At 38.6% G+C, this 19,296-nt stretch overlaps 1 protein-coding gene across 2 annotated transcripts in view; it reads right to left on the bottom strand.

The window, feature by feature from the left end:
* DopEcR (G-protein coupled receptor DopEcR) overlaps positions 1-4,638 on the bottom strand; it is a 29,814-nt gene extending 25,176 nt beyond the window's left edge. Inside the window, exons 1-3 of one of the 2 annotated variants that reach the window (XM_033466805.2) lie at positions 4,481-4,638; positions 3,315-3,534; positions 948-1,377 (exon numbers count right to left, since the gene is read on the bottom strand). In XM_033466805.2, coding sequence (XP_033322696.1) covers positions 948-1,377; positions 3,315-3,534; positions 4,481-4,592 — 762 coding nt within the window. In that variant the 5' untranslated portion in view covers positions 4,593-4,638. The remainder of the gene's footprint in view (positions 1-947; positions 1,378-3,314; positions 3,535-4,480) is intronic. The other variant, XM_076520945.1, reaches the window with a different exon arrangement.
* Positions 4,639-19,296: the final 14,658 nt, after the last annotated feature.

Genomic DNA, 19,296 nt, shown 5'->3' with positions numbered 1-19,296 from the left:
AACTCTAATCTTACGTCGGTTCGAGTATAAATATTGTCCTTCCACATTTAAAAACGACGACTATGCAATAAAGACGAGTTATCGTATTAGTATTATGTCCTATATACTACACAACTGACAATACACATATAAAGATGGATCCGAATGGAGCCTGCATTCGCCAGATGAGGATTAATCAATAATGTATGTATGTATATACCGTTTCGTTGTATTACCTTCTCCCATCCTTTTAAGTATTACTTCACTATGCGAACATCTCGCTTCTCTTTGTACGATTTTCCATTAACCCTTTAGATGCTAAATATCTTCGGCTTATCGGCTGATTGGCTGCGATTATATGCCGCAGCTGTGTGAATAATTTGAGTTTTCACACGCTCCTCGGGTGAAAATTGACTGGCTCCGATACCGTGAAATGTCTGATCGCTCTCTGATTAGTGCTACAACTCGATGGGAACTTACTCCAAAGGTGTGAGATCGTGAATGAAATGCGATTCGATTCGATGAGAATGTCGCTCAATGATGATGTTACGTTACGATTACTTCCGAGGAGAGTATGCGTGTCCCGACACTTATAAATCCATTCGTTAAGTGTTTCTTAGCACCGAAAGGGTTAAAGAAATCTTGCAGTGCTCAAAATACAGTTGGTCGCAAAGATGTTCGACCAGCTTAGCCATTCGACGAACGTTCGCGTCGGATCGTGGATTCGCAAACGAACGAATCAGAATCCGTTTCCGATGAGCGTTGCGAATCGTTTATTTTGCCGTGGGCTTTCGTGTCTCCGTGTACAAAATAAACGGACATCGTTAAGAACAGATACTGATTTACATTGCGAATTTGCGAGCCTGCGATTCCGCGCGAACTTCGGCCGATCGTGTGCTTAAGGTGGCCGAGCGGTCTTCCGATCAGCTGTAAATGAAAAACAGCCGGAGCAAACCGAGTTTTTTTACCTGAGGAGGTCCATTAACGACAGCGTATATCCGTAGACCGGCGTACGGTGCCCATGAGACCCAAAAAACCATCACCAGAACAAAGGACATGATGTGACTCGGATTGCTCAGGTTTTCCGAGAGCGCAGTCGCGTACTCCTTGTCGTGAATCAGTACACCGGACCGCAGTCGCCTCATCATTGTGAAGATGTAGAAATAAGTGTAGACGATGGTGATGACCGACGGGCCTAGTACGAGGATCGACAATGTGATGGTGTATGCGGCCATGTTGCCCCAGTCGAGCATGCAGATGAACGCCTCCCGATCGAAAATCGGCTTTTGGAAACCTAACAGGGGTGGGCAGCACATCATCGCCACACTGATCCACGTGAAGACCATCCAACACTGACATCGGGTTTTCGTTTGCACGGTCTCGTATCGCAACGGTTTTCTGGGGAACGGAATCGCTCGATTATAGAAGCAACAATGTTATCCGAACGGTGTTCGAAGTTTTCATTCGAGGATTACAGCAATGTCTCTCTAATTGACGCCCAGATCGCGCACAAAAATTGACAATTTGGGAAGAGGAGATATACGAGTACTCGAGCCTTGCGGTTTATTTTTATAGTTATAAATTGTTCACAATTATAAAAACGAGCCGCAAGGCCCGAGTAATCGTATCTCCTCTTCCCAAATTGTCCATTTTAGTGGACAATCCGAGCGTCAGTAAGGGAGACATTACTGTATATTCGTACGAATATTTCATTTTCTTTGCTACAGTAAAGTCTCCCTAATCGACGCTCAGAATTTCCACAAAAGTGGACAATTTGGGAAGTGGAGATACGAGTACTCGAGCCTTGCGGTTTATTTTTATAGTTATAAATTGTTCACAATTATAAAAACGAGCCGCAAGGCTCGAGTAATCGTATCTCCTCTTCCCAAATTGTCCATTTTAGTGGACAATCCGAGCGTCAGTAAGGGAGACATTACTGTATATTCGTACGAATATTTCATTTTCTTTGCTACAGTAAAGTCTCCCTAATCGACGCTCAGAATTTCCACAAAAGTGGACAATTTGGGAAGTGGAGATACGATTATTCGAGCCTTGCGGTTTATTTTTATAGTTATAAATTGTTCACAATTATAAAAACGAGCCGCAAGGCCCGAGTAATCGTACCTCTTCTTCCCAAATTGTCCATTTTTCAGCACAATTTCGGCGTCAATTAGGGAGACATTACTGTAATTTCTCAAATACTTTTCTAAATAAAGTCTCAAATATTCTCAGTTTCGATCGGTCAACGTTGCTGAAATATTCGTTTATTGCAGTGATAAAGCTTCGACACGAATGATCGAATTCAAAGACCGTTTTCAGAGCGAATAACTATAAACACTCCCCTGTTCTCGACCAATTAATTCACATTTAGTTCAACGTCTAACGCGTCAAAATATTTATCTTATTTCAGGAAAGTATTTGAAATAATTTATTCGAATTAACTACAAAATGTAACCACTTTGTATATATCATCTGTGAAATGAAAATAGTAAAATATTCGAAATAGAAAGAAATTATTTCAAATTACAGTAGTGTCTCTGTAACTGACGCTCAGATTGCGCGCAAAAATGGAGAATTTGTGAAGAGGAGATACGATTATTCGAGCCTTGCAGCTCATTCTTATAGTTCTTGACAATTCGTAACTATAAAAGTGAACCGCAAGGATTGAATAATCGTCTCTCCTCTTCTTAAATTGTCCATTTTTCTGCCCAATCTGAGCGTCAATTAGAGAGACATCACTGTATTATTTCTTGTCTTATTTCAAATAAAGTATGCCCAATTCTGATGTATACAGAGAACGTATTACAATACCGTCTCGAAGTACTCACGAAACATTTGGAACTATGTACCTAGAGCTAGATTTATGCCTACTTTATCTCATCTTTAGTTTTAACATAAATAGACGAACACCGACGCGAAGCGACGAACAATTGCGGCCGGTACAGTAATGTCTCTCTAATTGACGCTCAGATTGTACACGAAATTGGACAATTTGGGAAGAGGAGATACGATTATTCGAGCCTTAAATCTCGTTTTTATAGTTGTTGATAATTCGTAATAGTAAAACGAGGCAGAAGATTCAAATTAATCGTATCTCTTCTTCCCAAATTGTCCATTTTTGTGCGCAATCTAAGCGTCAGTAAGGGAGACATTACTGTATTCCGCGTTCGAATCCAAGCGGACCCAGTGGTCGTGCAGCGAGGGTTAATAATGAGGACGCGTTACGATGTGGCCGCAAATGAATTCACGAGTCTCTAAACTGGCTGACCGTGATGCAGCGTGGTCGTACAGAAGCTATGGATCCGAGGTAATGTTGCTACGAAACTTGAACGTACCTGATGGCTAAGTAACGATCGACGGAGATCCACATGAAAGTGTACACGGATACCGCCCAGAGGGTAACCTCCAAATAACCAACGAGACGACACACGATGTCCCCATAGACCCATCTTCGAAGCAGCGCTGGATACACCGAAAGCGGAACCACCAGCAGGCCGCAGAGAAGGTCCGCCGATGCGAGAGACAGCAAGTAATAGTTTATCACCTCGGAGGGACCTGCGCAATGTAACGATCGATTATAGTTATCTAAGTAAATGAAACTTACAAATAGACTGGGAATTTTAAACGTTTCTGGCAAAAATGGGAAAATGAAATGCGGAATAGTAAAATCGTTAGCCGGATGTGAAAATGTCGTTACGCTGTTCCGAATAAATCGAATTTCGATTGAACTGCATTTATTCTCAATAAATTGAGAACAAAAATTGAATAATTTGAATTTATCGAAACTCTTGAGAAAGGAGTGTTTACGTAACACTTCTTTGGTACAATTGATGCGAAATAACTTTTATTTCGCACAAAGGTCCGCAGTCTATTTCTAAATGTAACTTAAACTGTCCAAGCACAAATAACCAATAGCGATCCAAGCATTTGCTTAGATCGAATACCAGAATATTGTAAAATTAAGTGCTCGTATAAGGGAATCACGCTTATACGAAGCAAAAGACAAAGAAATAATATTGCGTCCGAATATTAATGGGAACTTACTGTATTCTTCGTTTTCATTCCAAATAAAATTTACCCACATCGGATGCAAGGTAGCGGAGCCGGTCACTGTGTGGTGACCAATTGCTGTGCCTTTGGTTCGGTTTGTTAAAAGATGGACAAAATAAAAGAATTAAATCGTTTCACTAAAAACATAAACAGAACGAAAGAATACAAAAATTTGATACATCTTATTCGACGGATATAACCCGACAGTAATCGGCTCCGCTATCCTAGTATCTCCCCTACTCGCGAAACATACGACACCGTCCAGCTAGATTCGCACCTACTTGCAACATACTCGATCCCATCTCTACTCGTTACACGGCAGGGTTTCGGAAACTCTGCTAATCTGTTAAAAGAGCAGCGTGCAGGCTATCGTCGGTAATTTCGTTTCGCGATTAATCGCTTCGGTTTCTTTTTGCATGCAAGAGCTCCGTCGGAATCGTTGGGTACTTACCACGGAAATTAAGGTAGGTGGCGATGATAAGGAGATTCGACACGATGATGGCGACACCGACCACGAAGATGAGGCCCGCCTGCATGTGAGCCTCCAACGAGTGCTCCTCCATGCCGCCACCCTTTCGAGCTGCATCCCCCCCACCCGCCCTTAGGTGCTGTTACCCGTCACCCCCCACCCCCTCTGCTCGAAATCCACCGAGAGACAGGTGCTAGGGCTTCCTGGTAGCTCGCACCTGATACGTCCTCGGCTCCTGGACCACCTTTCCACGATACCAGTCCAGCCGGAGGCTGTCAACCCTCCACTGGTAACGACACACTTCTCCCGAGATCTTACGCGAGCGTACCTTCGATAACGAGGTCGTAACTTCGAGGATCTTGATGGAGGATCGATACAGCTACGTTGCTGCAAGCAGAAAGTAAAGCCACTGATGCCTCGGTTTATTTATAGATCAGCCACGAACCGCTGATCTTAGCTGGAAGCGACCGGCGCGGCGCGGCAACGATGATCGCGAATCGAGGGATGCGAACCCGCGCGGGCGACGAAGCGGCGAATAGCGGAATGAAGCGCGGCGCATTCATCGCGGTTTACGTGGCACTTTGATTCACGGGGGCTCGAGCGAAAGCCGCGACGCTGCGCCGACTGCTGAGTTTAATATGTCATTGCGACGTGTAATTGTAGACGTATAGATCGCGCGAACATTTTGTATCGCAGCTGTCTGCTACTTGATACTTCCTTAACACGTTGACTGCCGCGTCACCCGTATTCGGGTGACAGTAAAAGTTCTCATCAGGCCACGTCACCCGTAATTCGGGTGACGCTGATTTGACTACTTACAAAGGATTTCCGAAAATATTTCGACAAATATTCTACAGGAGGTAATGAAACTATTGAATTCTTACAAAAATGGTTTATTAAAAAAATTATTCGCAGTGTATAACATTAAAACATTCTCTGCAAAGTTGAGGTTGATCAGGACAGCTTGGACAAAAAGTTGTTTGTTTTTTCAGATATGCTCGTGCCTCTGATCGGTCCATTTCGTATCTTTTATTTGAACTGTAGCTTCCTCGGTATCATCAACATTTCTTTCTTCTTCCATGACCAATTCTCGTAAAATCTCGTCAATAGTATCGTCATAACATTCATTATCACTAAGATTATATTTATCAGTATCCAAATCAGAATCTGACGATGTAATTTTATTTATGCTTCTCCTTCCGGGCAATCCGATCTCTTTCCATTATTGAAAAAAAATAAGGGCAGAGATTTTAAGTTATACCATTCGGTACTCGGCAAAGAGTTAAGAGAGTACTCTGCAGGAACAGAAACAGATATGAATTAACAGCGCACGCTTCCTATAGCGGCACGGGTGGCCTGTAGGAGATTTTGTTGTAAATACGCGTGACAGTCAACGTGTTAAACGGGGCGGGTCGCAAGCGAAACGGTAAAAAACGGTGTTTATTAATTTTCGAGTGCGATCGAGAGTGTTCGGTGTTAGATCTGCGAGCATGGTGCCAGGCAGGACCGACGACCTCGAGATTGAAATGTTTTAAACCAAGATTCCGAGTTCAACTTTATGCTTTTCAGATTTGCCAATGCAATTGTTAGCTTTTTCTGGTTAAAATAAGACCAAACACGATATAATTTTTGTAAGATTATAATACATTTTATGAAAAATATAATTAATAATAAAATATTTTAGAAAACCAATAAAACGTCAACCTACACAACATTTTTATATTATTTTTGTAGTTTGTAGTATCGACACGATTGTCCGATTTACAAATTTGTAACAAAATAACACATGCGCCGTTTAATTATATAAAATAAAAGTTAAATAAATACTTATTATACTCGTATAGCTGTATCATAGTAAATTATGCTTACGCCTTGAAATGAATGAGAGAGCGAGTGCAAAACATTATTCTTTAAAATGGGACGTCTTGAACAATACAGTTATACTTTTTGAAACATATGTATATACTTCACTTATATATACTTACTTGTATATACTTACTTTTTGTGTAAATTCAGACTATTTAGTAGAATGTAAAAGCATACTTTGTATTTTAGCAGAGAAATAAATTTGTTACGTAAATTCATCCACTAATAACATCATTGAAAGTAACACGAACTGGTACACACAAAAGTAATAATTATAAAAATCGCATGAGTTTCTTTATTTATTTTTTTGCCATTTCAAATAATAGTAAAATTTAAGAGAAAGTATTGTAGTCACTTTCTAATTAGACTAGTCCCACTAATAAACGTCAATTGTCGGCGCAGCGTCCGAAGGTCGCCGTGGAGGTTTCAGTGGGTCGAAACACACACTATCCCCTGCCCGTTCCCCCCGGGCGGGCCAGGGGTGTCTGACGAGCAGATATCCTCCACGTAGGAACAAAAGAAGGGTTATGTCAGGGTTATGCCAAGGTTATGCCAAAGTTATGTCAAGGTTATGACAGTGTTATGTCAGAGTTATGCCAAAGTTATGCCAAAGTTATAAGTTAATCTTACAAAAATTATATCGTGTTTGGTCTTATTTTAATCAGAAAAAGCTTACAATTGCATTGGAAAATCTGAAAAAGATAAAGTTGAACTCCGAATCTCGGTTAAAACATTTCAATCTCGAGGTCATCGGTCCTGTCTGGCACCATGCTCGCTCATCTAACGTGAACACTCTCGATCGGGCACGCTGCTAGCACGACACGAGCCTAGCACGTAGATGTGTATCGACCCTAAATCTGCAATCTACTAATGATAGTCATTTTATTACGAACGTAAAGAGGTACGATTCTCTATTATATGTATTTCGCTCGGCGCACCGTTTACGTCAGCAAGTTTCGCTGGTAATCATGAAGCACGCACAATTGCAGAAGGTAAGATCGAAATATCTCAGGGGCGGAGTCTGCGAATTGAATCCCGGAGGGTAGATGACTCGGATAAGGCTGGGGCTGTGCGGGGGTGTCGCTCGACGTCGGCATTGGTAAAAGCCACTGCAACTTTGCTTAATAGCTTTTTCATTCTCCAACACATTCTTTCGAAAGCCACGTAACGCTGACGCTCTACCAGCAGAAACTCGCATGGTCAGTACACATGTCCTCCCTCTAGCTATCGACCGTCATTCATAATTCAGCTGTGTCGATCCTGAATGGAAGGCTATTATGTTGCACAGTGCAGACAACGCAACGTCGTGTCCGCAAAATTACCGAATATTTCTCACCGCGTTTTAGAAGTATTTTCGGAACAGTTTTTCGGAAAAGTTGCGCTTCAAATTGTCGTTTCTTTGTATCTCGCTTTGATTAATGTTCCAACTGTGATTTCATTTATTCTTTTACGAATAACAGTGAAAATGTTCCACGACAGCTTAGTAGTTTTGCAAATTGATAAATCAAGTGTTACTTATATCGACGAAATTATTTGTTTACGGTTAATATAGATGGAATGAAAATCGCTTAAACAAACGTATTTTGTCGTTTTTTAAAAAAATGTTTTATTATTCTAATACTGTTCAGTGAAAACAGATAATTTCTGATTTCAGGAATTGAATTTATAAGAAGTTAAAGTGGATTGTTTAAATTCATTAATGTTTATTTATTTATCTCACTGTACACAGAAAGTATTGTTTCGATGATTTATTATATTATGTTCGATGGTTTGTTGTTATCAATAGCGTTTAAGATGTTTGTATTGTCGTAAAAAAGAGATCAAGATGTATATTATCATAATTTGCTACTATTTACCACTGTAAAAAAATGTATACTTTTTTCTCCATATCTGCATATGCAAATGTTCGTCACTTTCGTGTACACAAGTTGTAAGTAAAATTGCACGAAGTGAAAAGATGTAGGTCAAGTATAATACCGCAAAGTACACTTCAAGTTACAACAATTATGACTTTTTTCTTGCATTGAAGTATCTTAAAATCCACTCCACACGTTTGTAATACCAAACACTTAAGAAGTATATAACAGAATAAAAATTATACACGAGATCCTTCGCTCGTGTTATTGATACAAACTGTAGAGATTAAAAATTGCTCAATAATTATTTAATAATTCATTTCTACCGATACCTTAATCAATTGTAGGTAGTAATAAATACTATTGTGAATTTTACTATTTTATTATTGTTAAACACAAACAATCCACTGCACTCGATAAATTCAATACTGATCACCGCGGACAGAAAATGTACAATTATCTTAAACAATTGTTCGAAATAATTATAAAATAAAATAATATATTATTTCAGACAATATATTTCAAGTAACGTTATTTCAAAAGTGATCACAGGCATGGAAGTAATTATGAAATAAAATAACACGTTATTTCGAATAATATTTCAAATATGCCCAGATCTGATTAGTATTAGTATTACTATTATTATTATTATTATCGTTATTAATCTCTCGACCCTCCTAACCCATTAATGAAACTAATATCGGTTCAGGGAATTCTTCGTTCATCCCTTTTAGCATGTTTTCGTGTGCAGTAGAAGCTAGGTTAACCGATCCTGCGATGTCACACAATCGGCTCAATCTAAGGCAATCCAAATACAAAACGATCTACCGTATGGATCAACAAAGATTGACACTGTAACCAATTGTGTATTATCTAAACATTCGTGACGCTCTGCTTAATCGAGACAATCACGACTCCGCTCTATCAGATATCTCGCACAGAATCGCTCGTACTACCATCGGTACACCGCAAACGTTACATCCCGTTAATTCTATCGGTCTATCGGCGTCACGTGTAAAATCATTTATCGATATCCACGGTTCTCGGTCGGAAAATAAACGTAATCGGAAACTGTCAACGACGCCACTAATACGACAATTATTAATCTCGGCTCGCGCGAGTCGACTGTAGATGCGTATGAAAGACAGTCTACCGCGAAAAAGCGCACTCGACAAACGATCAGCCTCGAGCACCAGCCCGCAGGACACAGAATGATCCTCGACGGAGTCAATCAAATCGACTGTTAGACCTAATGGTCCCGCGTTACATAACGCTACGTAACGTTTACGAGTATCGTAAAGCAACCGGTCTGCGAGTATCGTAAACCCTGGCGTATCCTTCGACAAAAGTTGATATCCCGATAGATTACTGCAGCGATGTCCTGTCGGGTTATCGCGCTTTCTATCGGATTGCCTTTCAACGGAAACCGGCGGTTGTTCCAGAATCAACCCCCGACGTGTAAATCGTTCGCGAGCACGACGCGCCGGGTGGCCACGGGTACACGTCCTCGCATTTTATGGCGTGTCACGTCGTACACGTTTCGATCGCAACGGAATTAAAGGCACCAGTGATTAACGGATGCCTCTGCGAAATCCTCCGTCTGTAATTTTACGGACCCAAATTAACCCTTAGCGCTCGGTTGGCTCCGCTATGCAGACATCCGTCATTTGTTCCGTAAATCCGAAGGCTCTGCTGCGGAGCCCAATGTTTTTAGCATGATTACACCGAAGATGCTATGTTTTTGTCGACGTTGACAATTGTTATTTGTAGTGAAAACGTGCTTAGCGTGCGTACCATTACGATTAAAACATTTTTTACCCATTTTTATACTTAGCAACGTAAAATGAATAAAATCAAACGCTTTCGCAAGGACGTGTAATCTTTTCCGCTCGAAATAAGACTTCCTTTATCTCAGGCGCTTTGCTCCAAAAATGTGCCGGAGTTGCTGGTAGTGATATTTTTCAGAAAAACGCTGTTCAACTTTATTTTAGAACGTCCGAAGAATATTTACTAATTTTTAATTTGATTTAATTATCAATTGAGCCGATTCCAGTGAAGATTAACAATAAAAAAATTCCGGCAAACTCGCGCAAAAGACATTTTTGTTTCAATAATTCCGTATCCAAACATAATTCAACGGACGATTCGCAATGCTAATTTTATAATAAATCGCGTCAAAGAACACGAGGGATATATTTATTTATGAATTGCGAAGAATATCATTAATAGTAAATTTACCCATTTCGATGAGGATGCATTTGCTTCTTGGAAATTTCGGTCACAATTCACGATGTCGATGCACCGACTTCGCACAATGTTAAGTAGATACCATTATGATTAAAACATTTTTTGCCCATTTTTATACTCAGCAACGTAAAATGAATAAAATCAAACGCTTTCGCAAGGACGCGTAATCTTTTCCGCTCAAAATAAGACTTCCTTTATCTCAGGCGCTTTGCTCCAAAAATGTGCCGGAGTTGCTGGTAGTGATATTTTTCAGAAAAACGCTGTTCAACTTTATTTTAGAACGTCCGAAGAATATTTACTAATTTTTAATTTGATTTAATTATCAATTGAGCCGATTCCAGCGAAGATTAACAATAAAAAAAATTCCGGCAAACTCGCGCAAAAGATATTTTTGTTTCAATAATTCCGTATCCAAACAGAATTCAACAGACGATTCGCAATGCTAATTTTATAATAAATCGCGTGAAAGAACACGAGGGATATATTTATTTAAGAATTGCGAAGAATATCGTTAATAGTAAATTTACCATTTCGATAAGGATGCATTTGCAGTTTGGAAATTTCGGTCACAATTCACGATGTCGATGCACCGACCTCGCACGATGTTAAGTAGATACCATTACGATCAAAACATTTTTTGCCCATTTTTATACTTAGCAACATAAAGTGAATAAAATCAAACGCTTTCGCAAGGACGTGTAATCTTCTCCGCTCAAAATAAGACTGCCTTTATCTCGGGCGCTTTGTTCCAAAAATGTGCCAGTGTTACTGATAGGTAGTACTCGAGAAACGCGTTGAGCGCTAAGGGTTAACCCTCTGTCGGGCAGTACATTACGCAGGGTGTGTCAAAATTGTTGCGAACTGTTTTCTTAGAGTACGGTCATTTCTTCCGGAAATGCCATATTTCGGATTGCTGTGTATTTCACTGTGCTAGTCCTATGTCGATGCTAAGGGTCGACGGAGTCCGTCGAGCGTGAACGACACGCGACGCGAATTCCCGGAAGACGATACAAAATGGTCTGTTTCGGCGTGAGTCGGATAAGAAAAATCGGGGAGTTACAAGGTACGTGGTAGGTAAAAGATACGCGATCGTCGAATCATGGCATGTGGCCTCCAAATTGCCTTCGAATCGCGGCACGCGTCCTCTGAATTGCCTTCGGATTGTGGCATGTGGCCTCCGAATTGCCTTCGAATCGTGGAAAAAAATTATAAATAAAAAAGTTCAGTCATCGTTTTTATTCTAGCATTATTATGTATTCGTATTAATGTACGCCGGCTTGCTGGCCGCTGTCCTTTTTGACGATTGCCCCGAGTTCCTATAAAGACGAGCCGCGAGGCTCGAAGAATCGCGAATTAGTATTATCAGATCTGCCAGTTTTTTTTCGATTTTGATTACCGAACATTTCTAGGAGAAATTACTGTACGTATAACGAGGATACCGACCTGGGTGTTCCGTCCGAGACAGTGTTTACAAACATTGACAACGATGGAAACATTCCGTTTACTGCACAGATCGCCGATTAGTGTTCGTAAACACTGTCTCGGACGGAGGCAGCTGCGGTCGAAGAATAGACGACAACTAAATTCTATACAAAGATGTAGAAACTTGAAAGTCGATTTTCTCGAAAACGGATAAAACAATGTTACACCAAATTTGTTTTTTATTTTTTCACATAGAATCACCCTCTGCTCGATCGTATTACAAATTCCGATCTTCCCTATATATTACATTTCATTTCTTGTTTTTAGTTTCATCACTCACTCATACCGTATCATATTTTTTACTATTCGTACTTATGTATTTAATATTTCCCTTGTAAAAATTTCTTATTTTTCAATCACATTTTTGATATTATTGTACACTCCGAATATATATAACGTCGCAAAATTGACTTTATCCGAGGGAAATGAACTGATGAATCTTAAGTAGTGTTTTCTGTTTATTTCAATATACATAAATAGTAATAAAACAGCTACAGTAATGTCTCCCTTACTGACGCTTCGATTGTACACTAAAATGGATAATTTGGGAAGAGGAGATACGATTATTCGAGCCTTGCGGCTCGTTTTTATAATTGTGGACAATTTATAACTATAAAAATAAACCGCAAGGCTCGAATAATCGTATCTCCTCTTCCCAAATTGCCCATTTTTTGTGGACAATCTGAGCGTCAATTAGGGAGATTACTGTATTATGATCCGATCCTTGCGGTTCATTTTTATAGTTCCGAATTGTCAATAACTATAAAAACGAGATGCAAGGCTCGAATAATCGTGTCTCCTCTTCCCAAATTGTCCATTTTTGTTGTCAATCCGGGCGTCAATTAGAGAGACATTACTGTACTTAGCTGTAGCGGTGAATTCAATCGTTACTAACTTGTGCGATACGTAGCGTTGAATACAAATCGTCTTAAATTGAGCAATTTGCATGCGAAACGTGTTCGCATAACTCAGAATTCAGATATCAAAGCTTCAGATAATCGTGGTTTTACTGTACAGCGAAGCCACGATTATCCGGGTTGAGCGGGGTGACATAAATGTTCGAATAATAGAACAGTTACATAGTCACAGTGCCAGATTTCATCTTTATTGATTCGTGGAATAAATCGTTGTACATATGGGTTGCGTTCGATTGTGCAGATTACATGTGAAACGTATCCGGACAACAGAGGCTTCTGATATACCAGAACTGGATAATCGAGATTCTCATGTACGCCAGCGTCGGAAAGTATGTTAACACCTTTTCAAACGGAATAACCTTTTCTGAAATTTGTCCAAATAACTTGAATCTTTCTGCGATGTTAAGCCGACTATAATCTTTAAGCATCAATCAGATTACTTTCGCCCGATTATTATAAATTTGAGATAATAACGAACGAGAGTTACAATCGTCGATCATCGATCAGATTACTTTTTGCCCAACTCTGAGTTGAAATTAAGAAAGTGAAACGTACATCTGTAAACGAAACAAACTAAATAAATAAGTATTAAAATAACAGTTACATAATACACAGTAAATTCTCTCTAATTGTCCCTCGGCTTGTAAAAAAGAAATTGTACTTATAACTGACATTAAAATTCATCGTCTTAAATATACGTATATCTTTAATATACAATATAATTTAATATCTTCAGCTGGGGTAAACAGAAATGGACAATTTCGGAAGAGGAAATACGATTATTCGAGCCTTGCACCTCGTTTTTATAATTGTGGACAATCGGCAACTGTTAAAATGAGCTGCGAGGCTCGAATAATCGGATCTTTGTTTACACTTTGTTCACATTCTTGTTTACAAGCTGAAAGAAAATTGAAGAAAATTTACTGTATTACGTCACTTATCAAACTGTTTCAAATGTTTCTTGAATATTGTAGATGCTACCACTGGGTTTTTATGCCGATAATTATCGACGAAATTACCATCAGCAAATGGCCAGGGTGGCATCGAACAGCTGTTTTCATGGTGAATGCATAGTTAAGCAGATCTCCTGCGAAACTCGAATAATCGGATCTTTGTTTACACTTTGTTTACAAGCTGAAGGAAAATTGAAGAGAATTTACTATACTACATCACTTATCAATCTGCTTCAAATGTTTTTTGGGCATTGTAGATGCTACCACTGAGTTTATATGCTGATAATTATCGACGAAATTACCATCAGCAAATGGCCAGGGTGGCATCGAACAGCTGTTTTCATAGTGAATGCATAGTTAAGCAGATCTCCTGCGAAACTCGAATAATCGGATCTTTGTTTACACTTTGTTTACAAGCTGAAGGAAAATTGAAGAGAATTTATTATACTACATCATTTATCAATCTGCTTCAAATGTTTTTTGGGCATTGTAGATGCTACCACTGAGTTTATATGCTGATAATTATCGACGAAATTACCATCAGCAAATGGCCAGGGTGGCATCGAGCAACTGTTTTCATAGCGAACGCATAGTTAAGCAGATCTCCTTTTCTGCATCGGCTTGCAACCGACGGCGACGGTCAAGTCTGTTATATAAAAATGCGGGGGCTTAATGAAGCCCCGTTCGTGTAACGTGTTCGGATTTAAAAATCACGTTAGGGTTCTGCTCTCCTCTGCCATTTCCTCTGTTGCCTTGCAGCTGTCTTATCGTTCCCGGTCTTCGATCGCGTGCGACGTAAACTTTTCCAAATGAAAACAAAGTTAGTTTGGACAGAATAAAAATAAAACTTCGAGCGGTACAAGCATGGAGAACTGCGACAACGAGTCGGAAACTTTAAAATGGCACCGACTAATTGACTCCAGCAGCCTTGCCACGCGACGATCTCGCTGGTCGTCTTTGGAGAGTTAATTCAGTTCCTAGAAGTCGTCGAGCGATCATTATAATGTATTCTATTTGAAATTGTAGCAGTTTCTCAGGTTAAATGCTCGAGCGAAATTTTACGTATTTAGAAGAACCTGCGCCCTCGGTTTACGCGACTAAAACGTATCGATTACGCCGCTAAATATACCTAATATTACTGATTTCAATCTTCGTTAGTCCTTGGTTCTTTAGAGAAAAATATCTGAATAGTGCTCCTTTATTTCTGGAATATCGAAATTCAATGTTATCTTTATAAATATACGATTAAAGTCCGTTTAAAAAATACCCGAACTCTTCTTTATCTTTAGAGAATCTAAATTCACGGTATACACGTATAAAACTACGATTCGATTTACTGCAGTTGTATTCTAAAAGAGTTCAATTCTAAAATAGTTCTCGCTTGAAATGTCAGTTTCCTCTTAGAAAAGAAAATTCTAGAATGCCGAAACGAACGTTTACAAGGACTTTTATTCGAGTCTGAAGTTTCATCTGTACAAACAGATGCGGTTGTTAACACGTTCCGTGCCACGTGTACCATCAATGGTACACGCTTGCATGTTTACTTAGTGAACCGAACAAATTGTTTACAAGAAATTTAGAACCGAAGAATCAATTTCCACCGCAAGAATGGGCGTTGATAAGTTTTTGTTACGTTGTTATGTGTACGAGGATTAATAATCGCACGTAATACATCAAGTTTTAGTAAAATATCAAAGTGTGAAGATTCGAGTAAAAAAAGCTCGGCACGGAACGTGTTAAATAGAATCTTGCTTGGAAGAGTGTAAACATTGATTTCACTAATTGCCGTAACAAAGCGTCGCAATAGGATCCTTCAAATGATACCTTGGCAAAGTACACGTCAGCTTGACGTCTTTTGAAAGTCAGTTGTCTAGAAAATGAGGCTGTGTGGAAAGAGAAAATTTCGTTTCATCGTTTCGATTCATTATTCCGTCCTCTTCCGAGGGAAGTTCTATTTCTGCTCTCCGATTACACGGATTCAATGAAACGTGTGTACGTGTTCCGCAATAATCGAGTTTTATTTAAAATCCATCGCTAATAAAATTTGAACAATACACACCATTGAGTCACGATGTGTGCTTTGTTATTTAAAAACAACGGGGCCCTCTTACTCATTATATCCGATAACAATAAATCGTTTTGTTCGATATTTGTTGTACGCGGTACGTATTATTTGATGAGAAACGACATTAATTCGGGAAGAATAGAACATTTTAGCCCCCGCCGGAGTACAATATGCGACGGCGGAAGAAGAACAAGGAATATGAAGTATTCCATCTACTCTTTTAGAAGATTTTTAAGACTAACGAGTGCCTCCATATGAAAGGCGCAATACAAAGGACAAGCCGAGCCCAACGAGGATCTTGTTAAGCTGAAAGTTACTATCCCGCTTGAAAATAATTTTGCAGTTTCTCACGTGGACATACGCGAGATTTAACCTGTTCAATGAACCATTCGTATCGTTTATGTTTAGCTGTTTTAAACAACATTGAAACAAACAATACAAAATAAGTCTCGATCTTAGAAAATATGAACGTATCGTTTCTAATTTTGATTATAATGCCATAAAGGGTCTATTTGTCCAAATTCTATTTAATGAAATATTTATAATTATTTAATTAACATATTTAGTTGCTTTCAACAACGTTGAAAAAACGAATAAACTGAATACATTCGATTCTTAGAAAGTATTTATATGTCAAGGTTATTTTTAAATTATCTATTTACGTTTATTGCTTTCAACAACATTGATAAAGAGACGAGGACTAAATTGCATCGTTAGAAAGTATGAATATGTTATTTAATGTAAATTATAATGTAATAAAGTGTTCGTTTATCTAGATAACGAGATTCATTATTTTTAATCTGGTGGCAAAGTGTTCTTCCAGTGAGAAAATAATTGATATTCGATTTTTAAAGCAGACTTCTTGCGATTATCTCGCGTTACACAACGAGTATCGTTTGCGTAGCAGATATCGCTATAAACGATACCGTATTTAAAATAATTGGGCCAATTAGAAATGTAAATAACAAAGTCATTTCTGCCAAGCTTCTTTCGTAATTATTGCTACAGGTTTTACGCGTTCCTGTTCCGTAAAGCACGACGGCGATGCCAGAGAATCGATCGACTAGATTACAAGATCTCGCGAAAATTACCGCTGTAATTAGCGACTGTTTTCATTCAGTGGCTACAGTATCGACCGGATGGAAAGTGGTGTAATTTACGAAGAAACAATTTCACCGCTGAACACGCTTCTCGATTGACTTGTGCGGAAACATTTTCCTTCCCTGCTACGAAGTTTCATACCGGCGAAAGTGGCAACACTGTTTTACATTGGCAATTTCAGACATGAATTTCAAGGGAGATGTACACTTTTTATATACATCGCAGGCTTTTCCGCAGGAAACTATTTCGTGATAATTACGTCCAATGACCGATGAGGCGTTATAGCAACGAAAGATTACGACGAACGATACACAACCGTTAATGAATTCCAAAATGGCATCCAAAAACCGTGGTTTCGGATCAGAGGTGCTGCAGAAATGTATAGACTCGATGCCGCAAACTGTACTCGAGATTATAAAAAAACAATGGAGGAAATATTAAAATTTCTTCGTAATTAATTAATTTCGAATTGCATTTATATTAATTTGCTCAATCAAAATACAAAAATATTAAATGGACCTATAATTATTTCGCACGAAATTTCCAAATGTTTGTAATATCGATATAATAATCATATTGATAAAATTTATATTATTTAACAGTATTTGTACGCAAGGTGTCAAAGACGCCTTTTAGTCATTTTGATTTAATACTATTTTTGCCGAAGAGGTTAATAGGCGCCTTTTAATAATTATTAATACAAATTATTTCTTATGTTTTACGTTTCCCATGTGTAATCAGTTCTCGACTTTTGCTACAAAATTAATTCGATAAATTTTATAACACAAAATACCGGTAAATATAGTATTAAGTACCCATGTGTTTCGCTAAATTCATTGTAACGAATAACTTTTACTAATAACAAAAAAAAAAAGAAAAAACAGAAACGTTACGTAAAACACACTGTTGTATCGCAGAAATAAAATGAACCTATCATTATTTCGACAAATTTTATAACACAAAATACCAGTAAATATAGTGTTAAGTACCCATGTGTTTCGCTAAATTCATTGTAACGAATAACTTTTACTAATAACAAAAAAAAAGAAAAAACAGAAACGTTACGTAAAACACGCTGTTGTATCGCAGAAATAAAATGAACCTATCATTATTTCGACAAATTTTATAACACAAAATACCAGTAAATATAGTGTTAAGTACCCATGTGTTTCGCTAAATTCATTGTAACGAATAACTTTTACTAATAACAAAAAAAAAAGAAAAAACAGAAACGTTACGTAAAACACACTGTTGTATCGCAGAAATAAAATGAACCTATCATTATTTCGACAAATTTTATAACACAAAATACCAGTAAATATAGTGTTAAGTACCCATGTGTTTCGCTAAATTCATTGTAACGAATAACTTTTACTAATAACAAAAAAAAAAGAAAAAGCAGAAACGTTACGTAAAACACGCTGTTACATCGCAGAAATGAAATGAACCTATCATTATTTCGACAAATTTTATAACACAAAATACCAGTAAATATAGTGTTAAGTACCCATGTGTTTCGCTAAATTCATTGTAACGAATAACTTTTACTAATAACAAAAAAAAAAAAGAAAAGACAGAAACGTTACGTAAAACACGCTGTTGTATCGCAGAAATGAAATGAACCTATCATTATTTCGTGTTCAATGTATACGTGAAAACAATAAATATAAACTAGTAACTTCCAGTACGTTTAGTAGTTCAAGCGTTAAATTGAACGGTCACGATGTAATGTCGAATTAAATACGCGTCGATGTTACAGAAGCAGTTCAGGGTCAACGGTGGCACCGAAAAAGTAAGAAGAATAGCGAGCGATTCACACAAAATCGAATTATCCAACGCGATCAATCTTCTCGGGGATTTTGGTGAGGCCACAAATCATTTCCGTGCGCGCCGCTCGAAAACGAATTAATCCACGTGGCTGGCTTTATTAAACCTTTAAATCACGTTACGGCCCAGCCAGCGCCTCGCTTTCTGAATTTTGGCCTACATATATATATGTATGCAGGAAAAGTTATTGCGTTTTACGTCACGCCGCTTTCTCGCTGTGTCCTTCAATTAATGAGAAAAGTTTCGCCGTAAGGGGTTCGCTTATCGGTATCCTTTACACCCGCGAACGCTTCCGCAGCTAGTAATTAAGCATCCGGGCACCGGGGTGCAACAAATATTGAACATTTTTTTTTGTTCCGTCAGGGAAAAACCCGAAGCAAAACAAACGAGCAGAATCGAGGAACGCAGAAATGCACATCGAATTAAAACTTTCCCGTCGTTGGCTTACGTAGCGATCTCCCGTTTGTTCCGCTGCGGAAATTTG

The sequence above is a fragment of the Megalopta genalis genome, chromosome 4 (genome assembly GCF_051020955.1).
Source record: "Megalopta genalis isolate 19385.01 chromosome 4, iyMegGena1_principal, whole genome shotgun sequence".
NCBI classification, from domain to species: Eukaryota; Metazoa; Arthropoda; class Insecta; order Hymenoptera; family Halictidae; genus Megalopta; species Megalopta genalis.
Note: the sequence above shows the minus strand (reverse complement) of the source record. Positions and strands in the feature narration are given on the sequence as shown.